At 39.9% G+C, this 19,534-nt stretch overlaps 1 protein-coding gene across 7 annotated transcripts in view; it reads left to right on the top strand.

The window, feature by feature from the left end:
• FAM81A (family with sequence similarity 81 member A) overlaps positions 1-19,534 on the top strand; it is a 151,959-nt gene that overhangs the window by 130,570 nt on the left and 1,855 nt on the right. For 6 of the 7 annotated variants that reach the window (XM_086321264.1, XM_086321263.1, XM_086321265.1 and 3 more), the window contains exons 5-8: positions 3,925-4,054; positions 5,640-5,746; positions 13,613-13,748; positions 15,312-15,507. In XM_086321264.1, the coding sequence (XP_086177390.1) occupies positions 3,925-4,054; positions 5,640-5,746; positions 13,613-13,748; positions 15,312-15,507 (569 nt within the window). The remainder of the gene's footprint in view (positions 1-3,924; positions 4,055-5,639; positions 5,747-13,612; positions 13,749-15,311; positions 15,508-19,534) is intronic. The other variant, XM_086321266.1, reaches the window with a different exon arrangement.

Genomic DNA, 19,534 nt, shown 5'->3' on the forward strand with positions numbered 1-19,534 from the left:
ATGCAGAGTACATCGTGGGAAATGCCAGGCTGGATAAAGCACAGCTGGAATCAAGATTGCTGGGAGAAATATCAATAACCTTAGATATGACGATGACACCACCCTCATGGTAGAAAGCGAGAAAGAACTAAAGAGCCTCTTGATGAAGGTGAAAGAGGAGAGTGAACAAGCTGGCTTAAAACTCAGCATTTAAAAGACAAAGATCATGGCATCTGATCCCATCACTTCATGGCAAATAGATGGGGAAACAAAGGAAACAGTGACAGACTTGATTTTCTTGGGCTCCAAAATTACCATGAATGGTGACTGCAGCCATGAAATTAAAATACACTTGCTTCTTGAAAGAAAAGCTGTGACCAACCTGCTGCTGCTGCTGCTGCTAAGTCGCTTCAGTCATGTCCGACTCTGTGCAACTCCATACACGGCAGCCCACCAGGCTCCCCTGTCCCTGGGATTCTCCAGCAAGAATTCTGGAGTGGGTTGCCATTTCCTCCTCCAATGCATGAAAGTGAAAAGTGAAAGTGAAGTCGCTCAGTCATGTCTGACTCTTCGCGACCCCATGGACAGCAGCCCACCAGGCTCCTCCATCCATGGGATTTTCTAGGCAAGAGTACTGGAGTGGGGTGCCATTGCCTTCTCCGGTGACCAACCTAGAGAGCATATTAAAAAGGAGAGACGTTGCTTTGCTGACAAAAGTCTGTCTTGTCAAAGCTATGTTTTTTTCCAGTAGTCATGTATGGATGTGAGAGTTGGACCATAAAGAAGGCTGAGCACTGAAGAATTGATGCTTTTGAACTGTGGTGTTGGAGAAGATTCTTGGGAGCCCATCAAACTGCAAGGAGATCAAACCAGTCAATCCTAAAGGAAATGAGTCCTGAATATGCACTGGCAGGGCTGATGCTTAAGCTGAAACTCCAATACTTTGGCCACCTGATGCAAAGAGCCGACTTGTTAGAAAAGACTCTGATGCTGGGAAAGATTGAAGGCTGGAGGAGAAGGGGACGACAGAGGATAAGATGGTTGGATGGCATCATGGACTCAATGGACATAAGTTTGAGCAAGCTCTGGGAGTTGGTGAAGGACAGGGAAGCCCGGCATGGTGCAGTCCATGGGGTTGCAAAGATTCAGACACAACTGAGTGACTGGACAACAACAGCAAGTAGAAAATGATAATAATAGTGGTAGTAATAGTAATAATAATAAATTTTAAGAAGTTCAGCAAAAGAAAAATGTGGGGTATCTGGAAAGTATTTAATTGCTATATCTGATCTCCAGGAAGGGTTCAGTAAGGAAGAGACTATTGTACTTAGCTTGAGGGATGTATAGTACCTAGTCAGGTGACAGGGTCAAGGAAGAAGACTTCATCCAGAGAGAACAGCTTGGGTCAAGGCCTTAGAGTAGGGAAGAAGTGAAGTAAGTTCAAAGGCTTGCAGTGTAATGGTGTGGCTGAGTACAGAGGAAAAAAGGGACAGAATATATAAGATGATGCCGAGAGGTAGGTGGCTTGGGACTGCCTCTTTCTAAGCATTTTAAAGGATTTTGGTTTTATCCTAGAATAGCAGGAAATTGTACAAAGAATTTATACAGAATTTGGTTTGGTTTTTCTTTGCTCACACCTTTGTTTCTTTGGGGTTAATACCTAGATTGCAAGGTACATCGAAATATATTCACGTTTCAAAATTTGGAGTATATACTGCCAAGTTACCCTCAAGAAAACTTGTAAAATTTACTATTCCTCCTGCAATGTGTGATGTAGCTTAATTATACAAACTCCAGTGTTGGGCAGTAAACATTTAAAATATTTCCAATATAGATGGATAGTGACATGATTGCTGCTTTGTGTCTATTTTATTGTGAATATTGAAGTTTACACATGTATATATGCAGTTTTTCAGATTGTGTTTCAAAATATTAAAAATATTTTTATCAGTATTAAAATTTTTTTATCCTAATACATTTTCTGTTATTTCCAAAGAGGATTATAGCATTTTAGTCAAATGATTAAGCTAAACAGGTTGTTCAACTTAGAGAAAATGTGAGTCATTACCAAGTAAAATCTCAAGAAGTTTGAAGTAATTGAGCTGGTAGCTTACTTTTTTCAGAGTCTATAAAAAATTAAATTTTCCAAAAATTTTCTCAGTTTGTTGTTTCTTGCATCCTACTCCTTCTCTCTGGGTGTTCTTTTCTTCTTACTGAATTCATTATTTAATGACTTTTTCAATATGAGTGTGTGGGCGATGCATTTCTTAATCTTTGTATGTCTGAAACGTCTTTATTTTGCACTTATTCTTGTATGATGGATTTGTTCCCCTCAATCCTTAGACGCTGTTTCTCCAATATCTTCTGATATTTATTGTCTTCTGGTGTGTGTTGTGTGCTATCAATCCTATAGTCAGTCAAAAAATCATTTTGTCTTTGATATTTGGTAGCTTTTAAGATTTTATCTTTATCTTGGGTTATATGAATTTCACCGTAGTCTGTTTAGTTTTACTTATGCCACTTGGTATTCATTGACTCAGAGAAGGCAATGGCAACCCACTCCAGTACCCTTGCCTGGAAAATTCCATGGACAAATACTTTAAAACTCATGTCTTTCTTCAGTCTTAGCAAATCTACAGCCCCTGAAATATTGCTTCTTTGCCATTCTCTCCATTTTTCTTTTTAAAATTCTTCAACCTCCCTTTGACTTATGTTAGCATCCCTTTATTTGTCCTCTATCTTTCTTCACTATTTTTTCATGTTTTGCGTCTCTGTCTGGCTTTGGTGCATTCTGAGCAGGCTCCTTGCTACTTTCTTAAAATTCACTGATTTTATCTTCAATCATGTTTAGTGTTTGTCAGGTCTACTAAGAAAATTGTAGCTTATTTTTAGGATTTCTAATTTTTTTCTCTTAACCGCTTATTCTTTATTTTAACCTCTACTTAAAAAAAAATAGAGTTCTCGTGATGGATGTTAATCTATCTTTCATTTTTGAGTACCTAATACGTATGTATTTTAAGCTCAATTGATCTGAGGCCATACATGTGAGTGGAAGGAAAGCTGGCAGTAGTAAGAATAGAAGCCACAGGAGTCCAGGCTCATGTAATTTACTTCTGCCTTTAGGACCATTAGGCTTGATGTCTACATATTCCTTCCCCTCCAAGATAGCGTCCTGCCTGTGTGCCCACGTCTGGGGCTTGGTGTTCGTAATGGGCTGCCCAGATTGCCTGGTCCCCCAGTGGCCCCTGCTTAGGCATGTCGTGTCTACTGGAGCCCAGTAGCAAGCTGGCAGGTCCTTCTTAAAGCAGGAATGATTGTGTTGGAACAGGACATGACTTTGCTCTCGATTCCTAGGAGGTCATTCTGTGACTCCCCTATTAGGGTTTGACAGAGGCTTCATGGCCCAGATTATCTATCACAGATACTTTGCATACCTTTAGAACTGCCAAGTCATAAGGCTCAAGGACAGAGTACCTGGGACCAGCTGCAGAACTTTCCCGTGCTCTGGAGCACACTCAAAGCACATATACCGGTGGTTTCGTAAAATGGGAATAAAACTTTCAGATGTGGTAGAAGTTGCCTCCAAAATCCAGAGGCCCTGAACTTGAGAGGTAGAGGTGGCACTGTAGAGTGACGGACCACATCTGGCTCACTCTGTAAGCTTTTTGCTACTGGGCTCTCACTGCATATTCACTTTTGTACTGATGAGCATTGTAAAGCCTTGTTGTGTTGTTACATCTCTAGTCTTATTGAGCAACATCCCTGTGGTTTAACTTAAAAACCATAATGTGAGCAGCTCTCTGAATTCATCCAAATCTCTGTTAAAAGGGATGATTCATAGTGTAGTTTCTCTGAGTGGGATCATGCACCTTGTAGTATGCAAGGAAGCTTCAGCACATGTTTTAAAATTTTGATAAGAATTTCCTTTGTTGTTTATCTGGATAGATGTGACGCCAGCATAGCCAGACTCTCTGCCGAGCACAAAACAACCTATGAGGGCCTCCAGCACTTGAACAAAGAACAGCAAGCTGCCAAACTTATCTTGGAAACAAAAATCAAAGACGCAGAGGGACAGGTATGACCTGTTTCAGGTAGCTTTTTTTTTAGGTAGCTTTTTGAAAGTGGGTATTTGTTCTTATCTAAGAATAACATGGGTTTAATTATTTCCTGCAGGAGAAACTAGTCAGGGCACTCAGCATAAGCATCCCTCTTCTTCCTCCTCCTTCTATTTCACTGGAGTGGCCCTTTGTAAGAATGCAACCAAAATGCCAAGATTGTCAGTACACTCCTAATTTTAAGTATTCTTTTCCCTCATTCTTCAAACAATATGTTCCAGAAATTCTAACTTATATTTCCAAAACCATGTCTTAGACAGGTAAGTGATAAAAGTGTTGTTTTACAGGCTTTTACAGGCCACTAATCCCAATTTTGGACTCAGGAGATAGTTTATTCATAGGATTTATGGGCTGCCTCATCACATAGTTTGTATATGGGAAAAGATTAGAACAAAGCTAGAGGGTTGCTAGCTTATAAATTTCAGAGTATTCTACCTTGCAATTCACAGGTTAATTTCTTAAAGCAGAATTCTTGGCATTTCACAGTTTGTTTTTTGGCTACTTAGAAGTTTTCCTTTGCCGTAATGGGGCCTGTCTTCTAGGACTTTCTCTACAATGTCTGTTTTACTTGCTGTTCTGCATTTGAAGAGAGACCACTCCAGTATTCTTGCCTGGAGAATTGCACTTCATGGTTTTATAATAATTAATTTTTTTACAGAAACAGCTTTGGATCCTTATTGGAGGCAGCTGGGACACAAATATGTCTAATCCAATAAATTGACTAGGTACCCCCTTTTATTAGAATGAAAAAAAAAAAAAGTGTTAGTCTCTCAATCATGTCTGACTTTTTGCGACCCCATGGACTGTAGCCCACCAGGCTTCTCTGTCCATGGGGATGCTGCAGGCAAGAATGTTGGAGTGGTTTGCTATACCCGCTCCAGGGGATCTTTCTAACTCAGGGATTGAACCTGCATCTCTTACATGCCAATGCCAACAACATTGGCAGGTGGGTTCTTTACCACTAGCCCCACCTGGGAAGCCGAAAAATTATGTTTCCTGATAACTTAACCTGCATCTGGAGGTAAATCTGAGACCTAATAGGTTTTGTAAGTGATAAGAATTCCATCCTTTATGACTAGTAGCCACACTAACGGTAGAAATTCCAAGGTAAAAATGACTTCTATTTTATGCCAGCAGGTGGAAGTCTTGGTCCTGGGCAGGAGCTGGGCTTGCTCAACACAGACCTGTAGTTGAGTGCTCACTACATGATGAATATTTTGGCAGTGCTGCTGGTCTTGATATTTGTTTTGGCTATGTCCTGCAGCTTGTTGGGATCTCAGTTCCCTGACCAAAGATTGAACCTGGACCACAGCAGTGAAAGCCCAGAATCTTAACCACTAGGCCACCAGGAAACGCCCCTGGTCTTGACTTTTGATGGGTGTGTGTAAAAGAAATGGAAGTAGAGAGATTAGGTGGACTCCTAAATGAATTTATTACATTAGATTGAATTTAATGCCATGGACGAGAATACATGTCACTAATGTTTTTTGAAATTAGCTCTGAAAAGGTTTGATATGGTATTTACAAGCGAAGTGTCTTTTCCAGATCTCTCAGCTTTTAAACAGAGTGGACTTGTCAATATCAGAACAAAGCACCAAACTGAAGATGTCCCACAGAGATAGTAACCACCAGCTTCAGCTTTTGGATACTAAGTGAGTAATCAACTTAGAAAAATCTGTTATGGTTGATGTTCTTTATACTACAGTTTTTTCCCTTTTGATTTTTATTTATTGTACAAAGTGAAAACCATAATGGAAGTTCACAGGGAAAGTTTCCTTGTAGCCTGTTACCACTTTACCTTGCTAATTATTGTTTTTAGTGACTGGATAATAATCCATCTATTCATCCAATAAATATTTCTGGGCCTAGATGAACATGGTCTGGGTGCTGAGAATCTGAAGAAGAACAGGCTTTGTTTTTACCCCTGGGGAGCTGATAGTCTAGGGAGTTGATGAATGTTAATGGAATAATCACTTAAATGAGTGCATGCTATGTTATTACTAAATGGTGATACATGTTTTGAAGGAAAGATACATGGTTGCGGCAGGCTGATTAATGGTTCCTGCAAATATCACCATGTTCTAATTCCCGTGAATATGTTATGGCATTGTTGTTGTTCCATCACTCAACCATTCCAACTCTTTGTGACCCCATGGACTACAGCATGCCAGGCTTCCCTGTTCTTCACCGTCTCCCAGAGCTTGCTCAAATTCATGTCCATTGAGTCGGTGTTGTCATTCAACCATCTCATCCTCTGTCGTCCCCTTCTCCTGCCTTCAATCTTTCCCAGCATCAGGGTCTTTTCCAGTGAGTCAGTTCTTCACATCAGGTGGCCAAAGAAACTTCAGTTTTCGCATCAGTCCTTCCAGTGACTATTCAGGATTGATTTCCTTTAGGATCGACTGGTTTGATCTCCTTGCAGTTGTAGGGACTCTCAAGAGTCTTCTCCAACACCACAGTTTGAAAGCATCAATTCTTTGCAGTCAGCTTCTTTATGGTCCAACTCTCACATCGATACATGACTACTGGAAAAATCATAGCTTTGTCTATACAGACCTTTGTCAGCAAAGTAATGTCTCTGCTTTTTAATATGCTGTCTAGTTTTGTCATAGCTTTTCTTCCAAGGAGCAAGCGTCTTTTAATTTCATGGCTGCAGTCACCATCTGCAGTGATTTTGGAGCCCAAGAAAATCAAGTCTGTCACTGTTTCCTTTGTTTCCCCATCTATTTGCCATGAAGTGGTGGATCAGATGCCGTGATCTTTGTTTTTTAAATGTTGAGTTTTAAGCCAGCTTTTTCACTCTCCTCTTTCACTTTCATCAAGAGGCTCTTTAGTTCTTCTTTACTTTCTGCCATAAGTGTGGTGTCATCTGCCTATCTGAGGTTATTGATATTTCTCCCAGCAATCTTGATTCCAGCTTGTGCTTCCTCCAGCCCAGCATTTCACATGATGTACTCTGCATATAAGTTAAATAAGCAGGGTGACAATATACAGCCTTGACATACTCCTTTTCCTATTTGGAACCAGTCTGTTGTTCCATGTCCAGTTCTAACTGTTGCTTCCTGACCTGCATACAGATTTCTCAAGAGGCAGGTCAAGTGGTCTGATATTTCCATCTCTTTAAAAATTTTCCACAGTTTGTTGTGAATCACACAGTCAAAGGCTTTAGCATTACCAATGAAGCAGAAGTAGATTTTTTTCTGGAATTCTCTTGCTTTTTCTATGATCCAGCGGATGTTGGCAATTTGATCTCTGGTTCCTTTGCCTTTCCTAAATCCAGCTTGATCACCTGGAAATTCTCAGTTCACGTACTGATGAAGCCTAGCTTGGAGAATTTTGAGCATTATTTTGCTAGTATGTGAAATGAGTGCGATTGTGTAGTAGTTTGTACGTTCTTTGCCATTGCCCTTCTTTGGGATTGAAATGAAAACTGACCTTTTCCAGTCCTGTGGCCGCTGCTGAGTTATGGCACATTAAATGGCAAATAGAAACTTTGCAAATGTGATTAAATTAAGGGTCTTAAGATGAGTAATGTCATCTGTATCATCATTATTGATGTAATCTTTGGAGTCCCTGTAAAACGGAGGCAGGAGGGTCAGAATCAGGAGAGAAGGCTATGTGACAATGAAAGCAGAGATTGTAGTGTGATGTGCTTTGAAGGTGGGGAAGGGGGCCACAAGCCATGGAAGACAGGCAGTCACTAGAAGCTGAAAAAAGCAAGGGAATGATTCTCCCCTCAGAGCCTTCAGAAGGGACTGCCTCCGCTCACGCCCCAACTTTAGTCCAGTGAGACTGAATTTAGACTTCTGGTCTTCAGAACCAAAAGGGAATAAATGTGTTGTTTTAAGCCACCAAATGTATGGTGATTTGTCACAACAGCTGGGGGAAACAAATACAGTAATGCTGCTGGGGTGAGTGACAGAGGCCTGGTTGTAGGGCCTTCCTGAGCAGGTGGTGTTCTGAGTGAGAGCTGAAGAATGAATGGCATTCACTAGCCCTTGGACTACAAGGAGATCAAACCCATCAATCCTAAAGGAAATCAATCCTGAATATTCATTGTAAGGACTGATGCTGAAGCTGAAGCTCCAGTACTTTGGCCATCTGAAGTGAAGAGCCAGCTCATTGGAAAAGACCCTGATGCTGGGAAGGATTGAAGGCAAAAGGAGAAGGGGGCGGCAGAGGAGGAGATGGTTAGACAGCATCATCAATCCAATGGACAGAGTTTAAGCAAACTCCAGGAAACAGTGGAGGACATAGGAGCCAGGCATGCTTCAGTCCATAGGGTCGCAAAGAGTTGGGTTTGACTTAGCGGCTGAACAACAAAGTAAACAGTGCGGTGAGGACCCAGGAGATGGAAGAGCCTGTCGTGCGAGAAGTGTGACGTGAGGGATACGCACAGTGCACAAGGGGCTGGGACAGAGCCTGAGGGTGGGAGTGAGGCTAGAGGGGAGGCAGGCCAGCGCACAGGACTTCACACAGTCAGGACTTGCTGTTTCTTTCTATAGAGCAATAAGAAGCCACCAAAGGATTTTAAGCAGGTAGGGTGATATAGTCAATTTATGTTATTTTTTTAAATGGTCTTGATTGCAGCTGGAAGATGGATCACAGGCGCTGAAGCCGAGTTGTGGATTGGGGGCACTGTAGGCGTTTAGATGAGAGAGGTCTGTGCAGGGGGGAAGCTGAGCTGTCTCGTTAGGACACTGTGTGGTGTTACACTTTGCATTGTGTTTCAGTGACACTTTAAACTGGATTTGCCCCCAACGAAACTCATCTGCTGCTCTTCTGCTCAATCATAGAACCATATACTTTTCCCTGTCGTGAATCTTCATAAGCTTGGCAAATTTCCTGCCAAAGCAGAGCCCATAGTGACCATATATGTTTATTTATGTATGTTTGTATTTGACTATTACATTTGTTAGAAGCTGACTTTGTTAGAGATTTGTGACAATTTTTTGTTATCATTATTATTTTTGTGGCCACACCATGAGGCATACGGTACTTTAGTTCCCTGACCAGGGGTCAGACCCCTTACCCCTGCAGTGGAAGCACAGAGTCTTAACCACTGCACTGCCAGGGGAAGTCTCTGGAAATTTTAAATTAATCATTCTTCTGGTTCTTCTCTCTCACTATCTCCATGCTTAATACCATTTCAAGGTCATTGATGATTTAACAGGAATTCCCTTACAGAAACCATGTTTCCTTTCCTCTAATTATCTGTACTTATATCATTCCTGAGTTATGTTACTCTTTCTCATAGATCCTACAAGCTTGCCAAGTGCAGAAAGATCTCCTGTCCCCTTCCTTCCATCGTACAGGAAGAAAATAAACATATTAGTTTTTTTTTTTTCTGTGAATTTTCTCCCTAGCAGATATTACTAGTCAGCAGACATGAACATCTTTATTTTTCTTCCTACAATTTAAAGTCCAGAAGTCTAGACACAAAGGCTGTTCACAGAGGAAAGGGTACTAAGCCTGGGGCCTGTGTGGGGGAGAAAGACAGATTAGAGACGCAAAGGTAGAACCCTGGTTGAATGAACTAGGGAAAAAATAAACAAAAACATTCTGCAGAGAATTCATAAAGAAACTTACCTGTCTTAGTCTTGATTCTGAGTAGAAGTGTAAAAGATATTCCTAAAAAATTCTAAACCACAGTACAACCTTTATGTGGATTTAGACTTAGAGTTCACATTACCCAACCAATTTGAAGAAACCAGAATAGATATTTTATCTTAGAATGATCTCTGGTAGTGGCCTAAGATGCTTGGCAGAAGCAAATACAAATATGCAGTCTTCAAGGCTCCCCGCAGGCAAATTAAGTTCTAAGGAACATAAATGAAAATCAGAAATTATAGACCAACACAAGGAAAAAAAGTCACATAAATAATAAAGTGAGAAGAAACAACAATAAGCAGAATCAGACTCCTAAGTACTGCATATATAGGAATTATTGGATAAAGTGGTTGTGTGTGTATATATGTATGTATGTGAATGTGTGAGTATTCACACACACACTTTTTCAAAATATGACAAAGGAATAAGAGCTTACCAAAAATGAACAGTCAGGGGGATTTCCTGGTAGTCCAGTGTTTAGGGCCCTGTGCTCTTGTTGCTGAGGGCCTGGGTTCAATCCCTAGTTGGGGAACTAAAATCCCACAGGCCACATGGTGTGGCCAAAAAATAAAAAGTCAAAATTGACAACCAACCAAATTGGGCTTCTAGAAAATATAGTCACTGAAAGTAAAATGTAACTTCCCTGACCAAGGAGACCAACAGTGACCCAGGTGCCTTGGAGTCCAGCCTGTAACTCTACCTAGAAGTGGAACCTAGCCTATTACCCCACTTTATTGCTTAGCAGAGCCTTTGGCCTTGCCCTAGCAAGGAACCCAACAAACAACACTTCCTAAAAGCAGAACATGCCCTGTGACCCTACCTGACTAGGGAGCCCAGATAGCAATCCCACTCAACCACAAGCACAGCCTCCGGATTCACTTGACTTCACAGTACAGCTGGTGGCCCTGCCTGACCAGGGATTCTGGCCAGTGACCTTCCTTACCAGTGGTGCACAGCTAGCACCCTACCCAACTGTGGAGCCTAAGCCCTATCATGGGGGTCCAACCACCCTACCAGGGAACACAGTGACCCCACCTGACCAGAGGGAATGGCAGAGTTCAGTTAGTGGCTCCATTTGACTGTGCAGCCCAGCCAGCAGCCCTTCCTATGCTGAAAGTCCAGCCAGTAGAATCACATGACCATTGAGCCCAGTCAACAGTCTCCCTCCACCTGTACTTCAGAGCATGAGCAATAGCCCTCCCCAACCAGAGACCTAACCAACAGATATAGAACATCTCATCCAACAGCAGCAGAATACATATTCTTCTGAAGTACACACAGAACATTCCCAGGATAGATCATATATTAGGCAACAAAATAAGTCCTAAGAAATTAGATCGAATCATGTCAAGTAGCTTTTCAAACCAAAGTGGTATGAAACTAAAAATTAATGACAGGAGTAAATTTGAAAAACTCACAAATATGTGGAATTAAACAACACATTCCTGAACAACCAGTGGGGTCAAAGAAGATCAAAAGGAAGATTTTAAAAAATCTTGAAACAAATGAAAATGGAAACACAGCATATATAGACTGTAGCCCACCAGGCTTCTCTGTCTGTGGAATTCTCCAGGCAAGAATACTGGAGTGGGTTACCATTCCCTCCTCCAGGAGATTTTCCCAACCCCAGGATTGAATCCAGGTCTCCTGCATTGCAGGCATCTGAGCCAGCAGGGAAGTCCACCAAAACTTATGGGATGCCACAGAGGCAGTTCTGTGAGGAAATCTGCAGTGTTAAATCCTTACATTAAGAAAAAAGAAAGACCTTGAATAAACAACCTGACTTTATACCTCAAGGAATTTTAGAAAAAGAAGAACAAATTAAGCCCAAGATAGCAGGAAGAAGGAAATGATTAAGATAGGCCAGAAATAAATGAGAGAATAGTAAACAACAGAAAAAAATGGGGGAAAATAAAAAAAGTAATTGTCAAGCCAAAGAGACAAAACTTTATCTAGACTAACCAAAACAAAAAGAGGGTTCAAATAAATAAAATTATTAATGAAAGAGGAACTACTACAACAGACAACACGGAAATACAGAGGATCATAAGAGACGGCTACGAACAATTGTATGTCAACAAATTGGATAACTTAGAAGAAATGAATAAACTCCAGAAACAGGCTACTAAGACTGAATCATGAAGAAATAGAAAATTGAACAGACCAATGATGAGTAAGGAGATTAAATCAATAATCTAGAATCTCTCAACAAAGAAAAAGTCTGGGACCAGATAGCTTCATGAGTGAATTCTATCAAACATTTAAAGAAGAATTAATGCCAGTCATTCTCAAACTCTTCCAAAAAGTTGAAGAAAACACTTCCAAACTCATTTTACGAGGAGCATTATTCTGATAACAAAACCAGATAGACACTACAAGAAAAGAAAATTATTGACCAATTATCTCCGAGGAACATACTTGCAAATGCTAACAAACCAATTCAACAGCATTTTAAAAGAATCATGCACCGTGGTCAAGTGGAATTTATCCCTGAGATGCAAGGATGTTTCAATATATACAAGTCAATCAGTGTGATACATCACATTAACAGAATGAAGGATAAAAACGATATCATCTCAGATGCAGAAAAAGCATTTGACAAAATTCAACATCATAATAAAGACTCCCAACAATTTGAGTATATTAATAGAATGTATCTCAACATAATAAAGGCACATATGACAAGCCCACAACTAACATAATACTCAGTGATGAAATTCTGAAAGCTTTTCCTCTAATATCAGAAGTAAGACAAGGATACCCATTCTCAGCACTTCTATTCAATATAGTGCTGAAAGTCCTGGCTAGAGCAGCTAAACAAGAAAAAGAAATGAAAGACATTCAAAACAAAAAAAGAAGCAAAGTTATCCCTGCTTGCAGATATTATCTTATAGAGAAAACTCTAAAGACTCCCTCAAAGAACTGTTAGAATAAATGAATTCATAAAAGCTGCTGTGCTCTGTGGTCAGGCCCCCAGGTCAGGTGGGTCTCCACAGTTGGGCAGGGCTGCTGGCTTGACTTCCTGCCCATGTAAGGCTGAGAAGCTTTGTTTTTGATGATATGACCAGGAAGTGTACTTATCACTTCAGTGCATGTTCCATTGCCTGACTTAGTCATATGGCCACACATAGCTGCCAGGAGGGCTGATAAGTGTGGTCTTAACTAGGTAGTTGCACACTCAGGTCACACTTGAGGATTTCTTAATAGGGAAGAAGAGGAGAACAGATATTGCAGAGAATTGGGGACTTATACCACAGGGGGGGGTATACATTTTATTATTTTTATTGTTAAGTCACATATATTCTTGTGTACTTTTATTGTTTTCATAATAAAAATAATTCAAATGGGGAGGCAGTGGGATGTTATTTTAAGGTATTTGGAAAGGGAGAGGACTATAGGAATGGAAATTTGAGTTTTTAAAAAATTCTCTCTTTGATTTAAACTAAGAAATATCTTTATGGGACAAGAGCAATTTGCAGAACATAAGAGAGAAAGGGATCCAGGCTCCAGTCCTGGGAGAAAAGTTGGAGAAGGAGAAAGAGTCCTTCCTGGGCAAGGAGGAGCCTAGAAGAGAGCCAGGCTACTGTGTCCTTTGAGCCAGGAGTGGCCTGGGCCTTTTAAGCTGCAGAGGTAGGCGCTTGGAGCGGCTCTGCATGTGACGCCTTGGTACGCACACTGCCGGGCCTGCACGGGTGGGAGTGCTATCAGGCGCTTTTCTGTTATATCCTCCTCTTCTCCTTCCTTCTCAATTTAGTGCCAAGTGCAATTCTATGAAAAAGGTAAATGTGTAATTCTCAGTAAACTGAATTTAATGCTTACGTATTTCCAAGAGATTTGATAGAGACAGAGGTTGTTTGATGTCATTTTAAAGTTGTTTTATGTATAACAGCTAATTTTTCTTGTTTTAGATTTAAAGGTACAATCGAGGAACTCAGTAACCAGATTTTATCTGCGCGGAATTGGTTGCAACAGGAACAAGAACGGATAGAAAAAGAACTTTTGCAGAAAATCGATCAGCTCTCCTTGGTTGTTAAGGAAAACAGTGTAGGTATTGATGTTCAACCATAACATAGTTAAGTTATTCGGTGAGACCTGTAATGTTTGAATAATACCTTGTAACGTATGTTTGATTTATTTAGCATTACATTAAGCTGTTAATGGTTGTTTCTTGCCTTATAATCTCTTTCCATGGTTCGTACTGATTCTTTGTTATAAAGAGACAGAGCACTTTGACTTGTTTTGATTAACAAAGAAAAATAATAGAAAATTTCAGTACTTTCAACTAAGACAAATCCAAATCAAGACCTTAAAGAACCAAGTTGTCCAGCTGCATTTCCAAATAAAAATAGCAATTACATATTTCATCTTAGTTTTAGTTTCATGGTCTGGTCAAAGCCGCCTTGACTAGATTTCTCCCCCCAGGCCCCTCCATCACATTATAAACCCAGCATGAGGGGTCACAGGGCAACATCTAAACAGAATCCAGTTTTCTTCCTTCTCATTTCACCCTACTCTCCTGTAGGCCTAAGGTTTGCAGAAGTGCTCAAAAACCATACCCAGAAAGCCTTGTATTTATAGTATTCAGTATCAGGACTTGGAAAGCAAATGCTTTTTGATTTGGTTATCTAGCCTGACCTCCCTCTCCCTTCTCTTTTCTTGCACTGCTTCCTCTCCCTTGGACTTTGATGGAGCATAAGTGACTGGTGTAGATTGCATCTCTGGCTCTGCTCTCTCTTGATGCCGAGCTGTTGAATTGCAAACTGTGCACTGGGCACATCACGAGAGTTTTGTTATGCTTTAGCCCACTTACAGCTTGGTATCTGTAGTCCTGGCCTCTAAAGCTTGCCCGCAGACCCAGATTCTCATAAGAACCAAGCATGATGGAGAGAAAAGGAAAGAAAATGTTCTGTTTGAACTGTTTCTTTACATGTCTCCATATTTTTATCAGATCTGCTGATTGATTTGTAGTCTTCTGTGTCTTTGGATCACTATTTTTACATCTGAGGTGCCTTAATAACTAACAAACTCCAGGATAATGGTGACTTTAATATGATAGAAGCTTATTTATCTTTCACATAAGAGAAGTCTGGGTATAGGGATTGCAGGGCTGTTATGGTAGCTCATCAGTCCTCAGTGACCCATGATCTTTCTGGCTTAAGTCTCTACCAGTCCTAGAGAGTGACCCTTGCATACATAGTTCAAGATGGCTGCTAGAGCTCCAGCCATTACATCTGAATTCCAGGAACAGAAGAAAGAAAGAAGAGGTTTTTTTTATTAATGTCTCAGCTATTTTTGTTTTTTTAAGTTTTCCTAGAAGTTGCCACGTATGTTTATACTTATGTCTCATTACCCAGAACTTAATCATATGGCTACACCAAACTCAAGAGACAATAGAAAAGGTAATCTTTATTCTGAGTGCCCTTATACCCAGCTGAAAACTGGAGATCTGTTATGGAAAAAGGGGAGAGTGGATATTGGGGTGAGCATCAAGCAACCTTTTTGATTCTGTTCTCTGCAGATTGTTCTTAAATGATGATATTATGACTGATGTGAATGCAATGCAGACTCTTTGGAGTAATCACGTGCCATTCTTATCATGGATCTCAGGGAGCCAGTGAAAGGGACATGGAGAAAAAGCTCAGCCAGATGTCAGCCAGACTGGACAAAATAGAAGAGAGTCAGAAGAAGAATATGGAGGTACAGAGGACAAAACAAGAGGAGGAGAAGGTGCATGGGCGGATCAGCAAGCTTGAGTTACAGATGACCGAAGACATGAAGGAAATGAAAGCGGAAGTTGATGCAGGTAGGTCAATAAGAAAACAATTCTTGTGCTTCATTTTCTGTATGATCTAAAAGTCAACTAATTAGTATTCCCCCACAACTACATACAGACCTGGATAATGGAATGTCCTTAGGTAATTTTCCAAGTAGAACTAAAATATTGCTTCAACTTCAAGGACATGAAAACAGATAGACCTCGAGAGACAGGCGAACAAACCTAAAATTGCTTAGCTTGCATACATAGCTTCAGTACCATCTGCAGATTCTTTTCTGATCATAGCCAAGGTCAGTATGCCTCAGAAATAAGCATATATCTTTGAGAGGCCTTTGAAGGCTTATGTTATACTGCTGGCAGTATCCCACCATGGCAGTGAATGGTATTCCTCTGCTCAGAAGCCCACAGGGCTCATTCTTCCACACTTGTTAGGAAGACAGTGTCAGAGCTGATTTCAAGTTCTAAAGTGCTGCCAGATAAAGGAGGTGTTAGATTTACATTTTAAATTTTTATGTATTTGGCCGCCCTAGCTCTTGGTGGCAGCTTGCAGTATCTTTTAGTTGTGGCATATGGTTCCCTGACAAGGAATTGAACCCAGGCCACCTGCATTGGGTGTTTGGAGTCTTAGCCACTGCACCATCAGGGAAGTCCCGAGAGGGATTAGATTTATACTCTGAACTCTAGAATACAGAACTGGGACCAATAATCAGAAGTTACCTGAATACATATTATAAAGCAGAAGTGTCTACAGTTAGAAGTCTTAGAAAGACACGGGTGCTTTGTGAGCCTGGGAGTTCTTTACTGAAAGTATTTAAGTGAAGGTTGGTTGACCATGGTCAGGAAGGAGAAGACAGTCAGGTAGTATGGGAAGGGGAACTAAATTATCTCCTGATTCCTTCCTGTTCCTCTGGTTCTGTGAATTTTCTTCATGGAATTGTTCTATTTTGGCCACATGAGAAGAAAAGTAGCCCCATCCCAAGAATAATTTTGTTGTAACCACCATGGAGTCTCAAGAGTTGGGCACAACTAGACGGCTAACACTTACTTGCTTATTTAACTACTGCAAGTTAGTTTATTTAAAGAGACGCTGCCATTAAATTTATGACTTTTAGAACTTTGTGGAGATAAAAGTGAATTTTCTTTCTTGGTCTTTTGGGCTAGTAGAGTATGATATTTGACTATTTCATTGGTGGTTAATGAGATGGTGATAAGAAATGCATATGAGCCTTTAAAAAATTAAAAACATTTACTTTTTCTTGTTATGAAAACAGATTTCTTAGTGGAAAATCATAAAACACAAAATGTATTTTAAAAAACCCTTCTATTATCCAGAAGTCTTTTTTATGTATAGTATCTTTCTATACATGTAGGATATATATATTATTTTGTCTGTGCCACATGACTTGGGGTACCTTAATTCTCTGACCAGGGATTAATCTGGGGCCCTCTGCAGTGAAAGTGTCCAGTCCTAACTACTGGTCTGCTAGGGAATATTTAATAAGTAATTTTTATACTTCTTTTTCTTGAATTGTTGCATAAAGAAAATTTTTTGAGAGAAAATTCTAAATTTGCTAAGGAAGGCAAGATAATTTTGACATTTATTTTAACACGTTATCGACCAGGAGTTTTTTGTTGTGGCTGGTGATTTGTTATGTAAGTGAACATTGAAATGTCTTCAGTCTGTAATATTTGGGTAACAAAAGATGTATTAATACCTCTCTGGTAAATAAGATATTAAAAACCAATAGAAATACAGAATAATATGAATTTTATTGGGTTTTTTTTTCTATTTTGCTTTTTATTTTGAAGTAATTTCAAATTTAGAAAAACCGTAAGACTAGTCCAAAAACTATACATCTTTCAATTAGATTCAGCAATTGTTAACATTTTGAAATTTGCTTAATGTATATGTATGTATGAATGTGGATGAATATAATTTTCCCTGAATCATTTGTGAGTAAGTTGCAGAAGCCAGAATACCTTTTTACCCCTTTGTAATTTCAAAGTATATACCCTCAGAACAAGCACATTCTCTTTTTTAAAAAATTATTTATTTATTTTAATTGGGGGATAATTACTTTACAATAATGTGGTAGTTTTTGCCATACATCGACATAAATCAGCCAAGGACATTCTCTTAAACAACTGTGTTGTTATTTAGTCACTAAGTTGTATCCGACTCTTTTCTGACCCCATGGACTGTAGCCTGCCCGTTTCCTCTGTCCATGGGATTTCCCAGGCAAGAATACGGGAGTGGGTTGCATTTCCTTCCTCAGTGGATCTTCACAAGCCTGGATGGAACTTTCCTCTCCTGCATTGCCAGGCGGATTCTTTACCACTGAGCCACTGGGGGAGCCCTAAACAAGTATCCTACTATGTACTATTGACATTTTTCAATATTCAGTTTTCAAATTTCACCATTGTTTCCTTTACGTAGCAAGCCATCCCCAGTCCAGGTTCTCATCCAGAATCACTTCATCATATTTAGTTACCACGTTGCTTATCTAGTCTCTCTTAATCTGCATCAATTTCACAGTAATGTTGTCATCATTAAAGAACACAGGCCAGTATTTTGTGAAATGTCCCACCGTTTCGGTCTTCTTGCTTCTTTTTAATTCGATTCAGGTTGTGTGTTTTGGACAGACATGCTGCAGAAGTGATGTGTCCTTCCCAGGGTTTTTTCTTTCAGTACCTTAATTATATCCTGCCATTCCCTTCTGGCCTGCCAGGTTTCTGCTGAAAGATCAGCTGTTAAATGCATAGAGTTTCCCTTGTATGTTACTTATTGCTTCTTCCTTGCTGCTTTTAATATTCTTTCTTTGTGTTTAACCTTTGTTAGTTTGATTAGTATGTGTTTTGGTGTGTTTCTCCTTGGGTTTCTCTTGTATGAGACTCTTGCTTCTTGGACTTGATTGACTATTTCCTTTTCCATGTTGGGGAAATTTTCAACTATAATCTCTTCAAAATTTTCTCATACCATTTCTTATTCTCTTCTTCTTCTGGGACCCCTATAATTCAAATGTCGGTGCATTTAATATCTTACCAGAGGTCTCTGAGACTATCCTTAGCTCTTTTAATTCTTTTTACTTTATTCTGCTCTCCAGCAGTTATTTCCACAATTTTATCTTCCAGCTCACTAATCCATTCTTCTGCTTCAGATATTCTGCTAGTGATTCTTTCTAGAGTATTTTTAATTTCAGTAATTGTGTTGTTTATCTCTGTATGCTAATTCTTTAATTCTTCTAGGTCTTTGTTAATTGATTCTTACATTTTCTCCGTTCTATTTTCAAGGTTTTTGATCATCTTTACTATCATTATTCTGAATTCTTTTTCAGGTTGTTTGCTTATTTCCTCTTTATTTGGACTTCTGTGTTTAAGTTTGTTCCTTCAATTATGCATTATTTCTCTGCTTTTCATTTTTTTTAAAAACTTATTGTGTTTGAGGTCTCTTTTTCCTAGGTTTCAAGGTTGAATTCTTTCTTCCTTTTGGTTTCTCCCCTCCTAAATTTGGTCCAGTTTTGTGTAAGCTACACATAGGGTGAGATTTGTGCTGAGTTTTTTTTTTTTTTTATTTCCTCTGATGGGCAGGGCTGAGTGACGTGGTAATCTTGAATGCTGAGGATTGGGTTTGTATTTTTGTCTTGTCTGTTGTTTGGATGAGGCGTCCTGCACAGGGTGCTACTGGTGGTTGGGTGATGTCAGGTCTTGTGTTCAAGTGGTTTCCTTTGTGGGAGTTCTCACTATTTGATACTCCCTAAAAGGTTAGGAGTTCTCTGATAGTCTAGGGTCTTAGAGTCAGTGCTCCCACTCCAGAGGCTCAGGGCTTGATCTTTTAGCAGACTGAAACTGAAGGACTCTACTTCCAGTAATGATGTCATGAAGCAGTACTGAAATCCCTTCTCCAAAATCAATGTGAAGAAAGAAGACCATGAGCATCCTACTAAGGGAGACACAGAATTTAGCTTCTTGAGTCAGAGAGCACTTAGGTGCAGACAGCGCTGAGGTGGTCTATCTTAGCGTGCAGAGCCCAGGCTTCTTTCCAATTCCTCATCAG

The sequence above is a fragment of the Bos grunniens genome, chromosome 10, assembly GCF_055505025.1.
Source record: "Bos grunniens cultivar Pamir isolate PY7600 chromosome 10, Bosgru_T2T1.0, whole genome shotgun sequence".
In the NCBI taxonomy this organism is placed as follows: domain Eukaryota; kingdom Metazoa; phylum Chordata; class Mammalia; order Artiodactyla; family Bovidae; genus Bos; species Bos grunniens.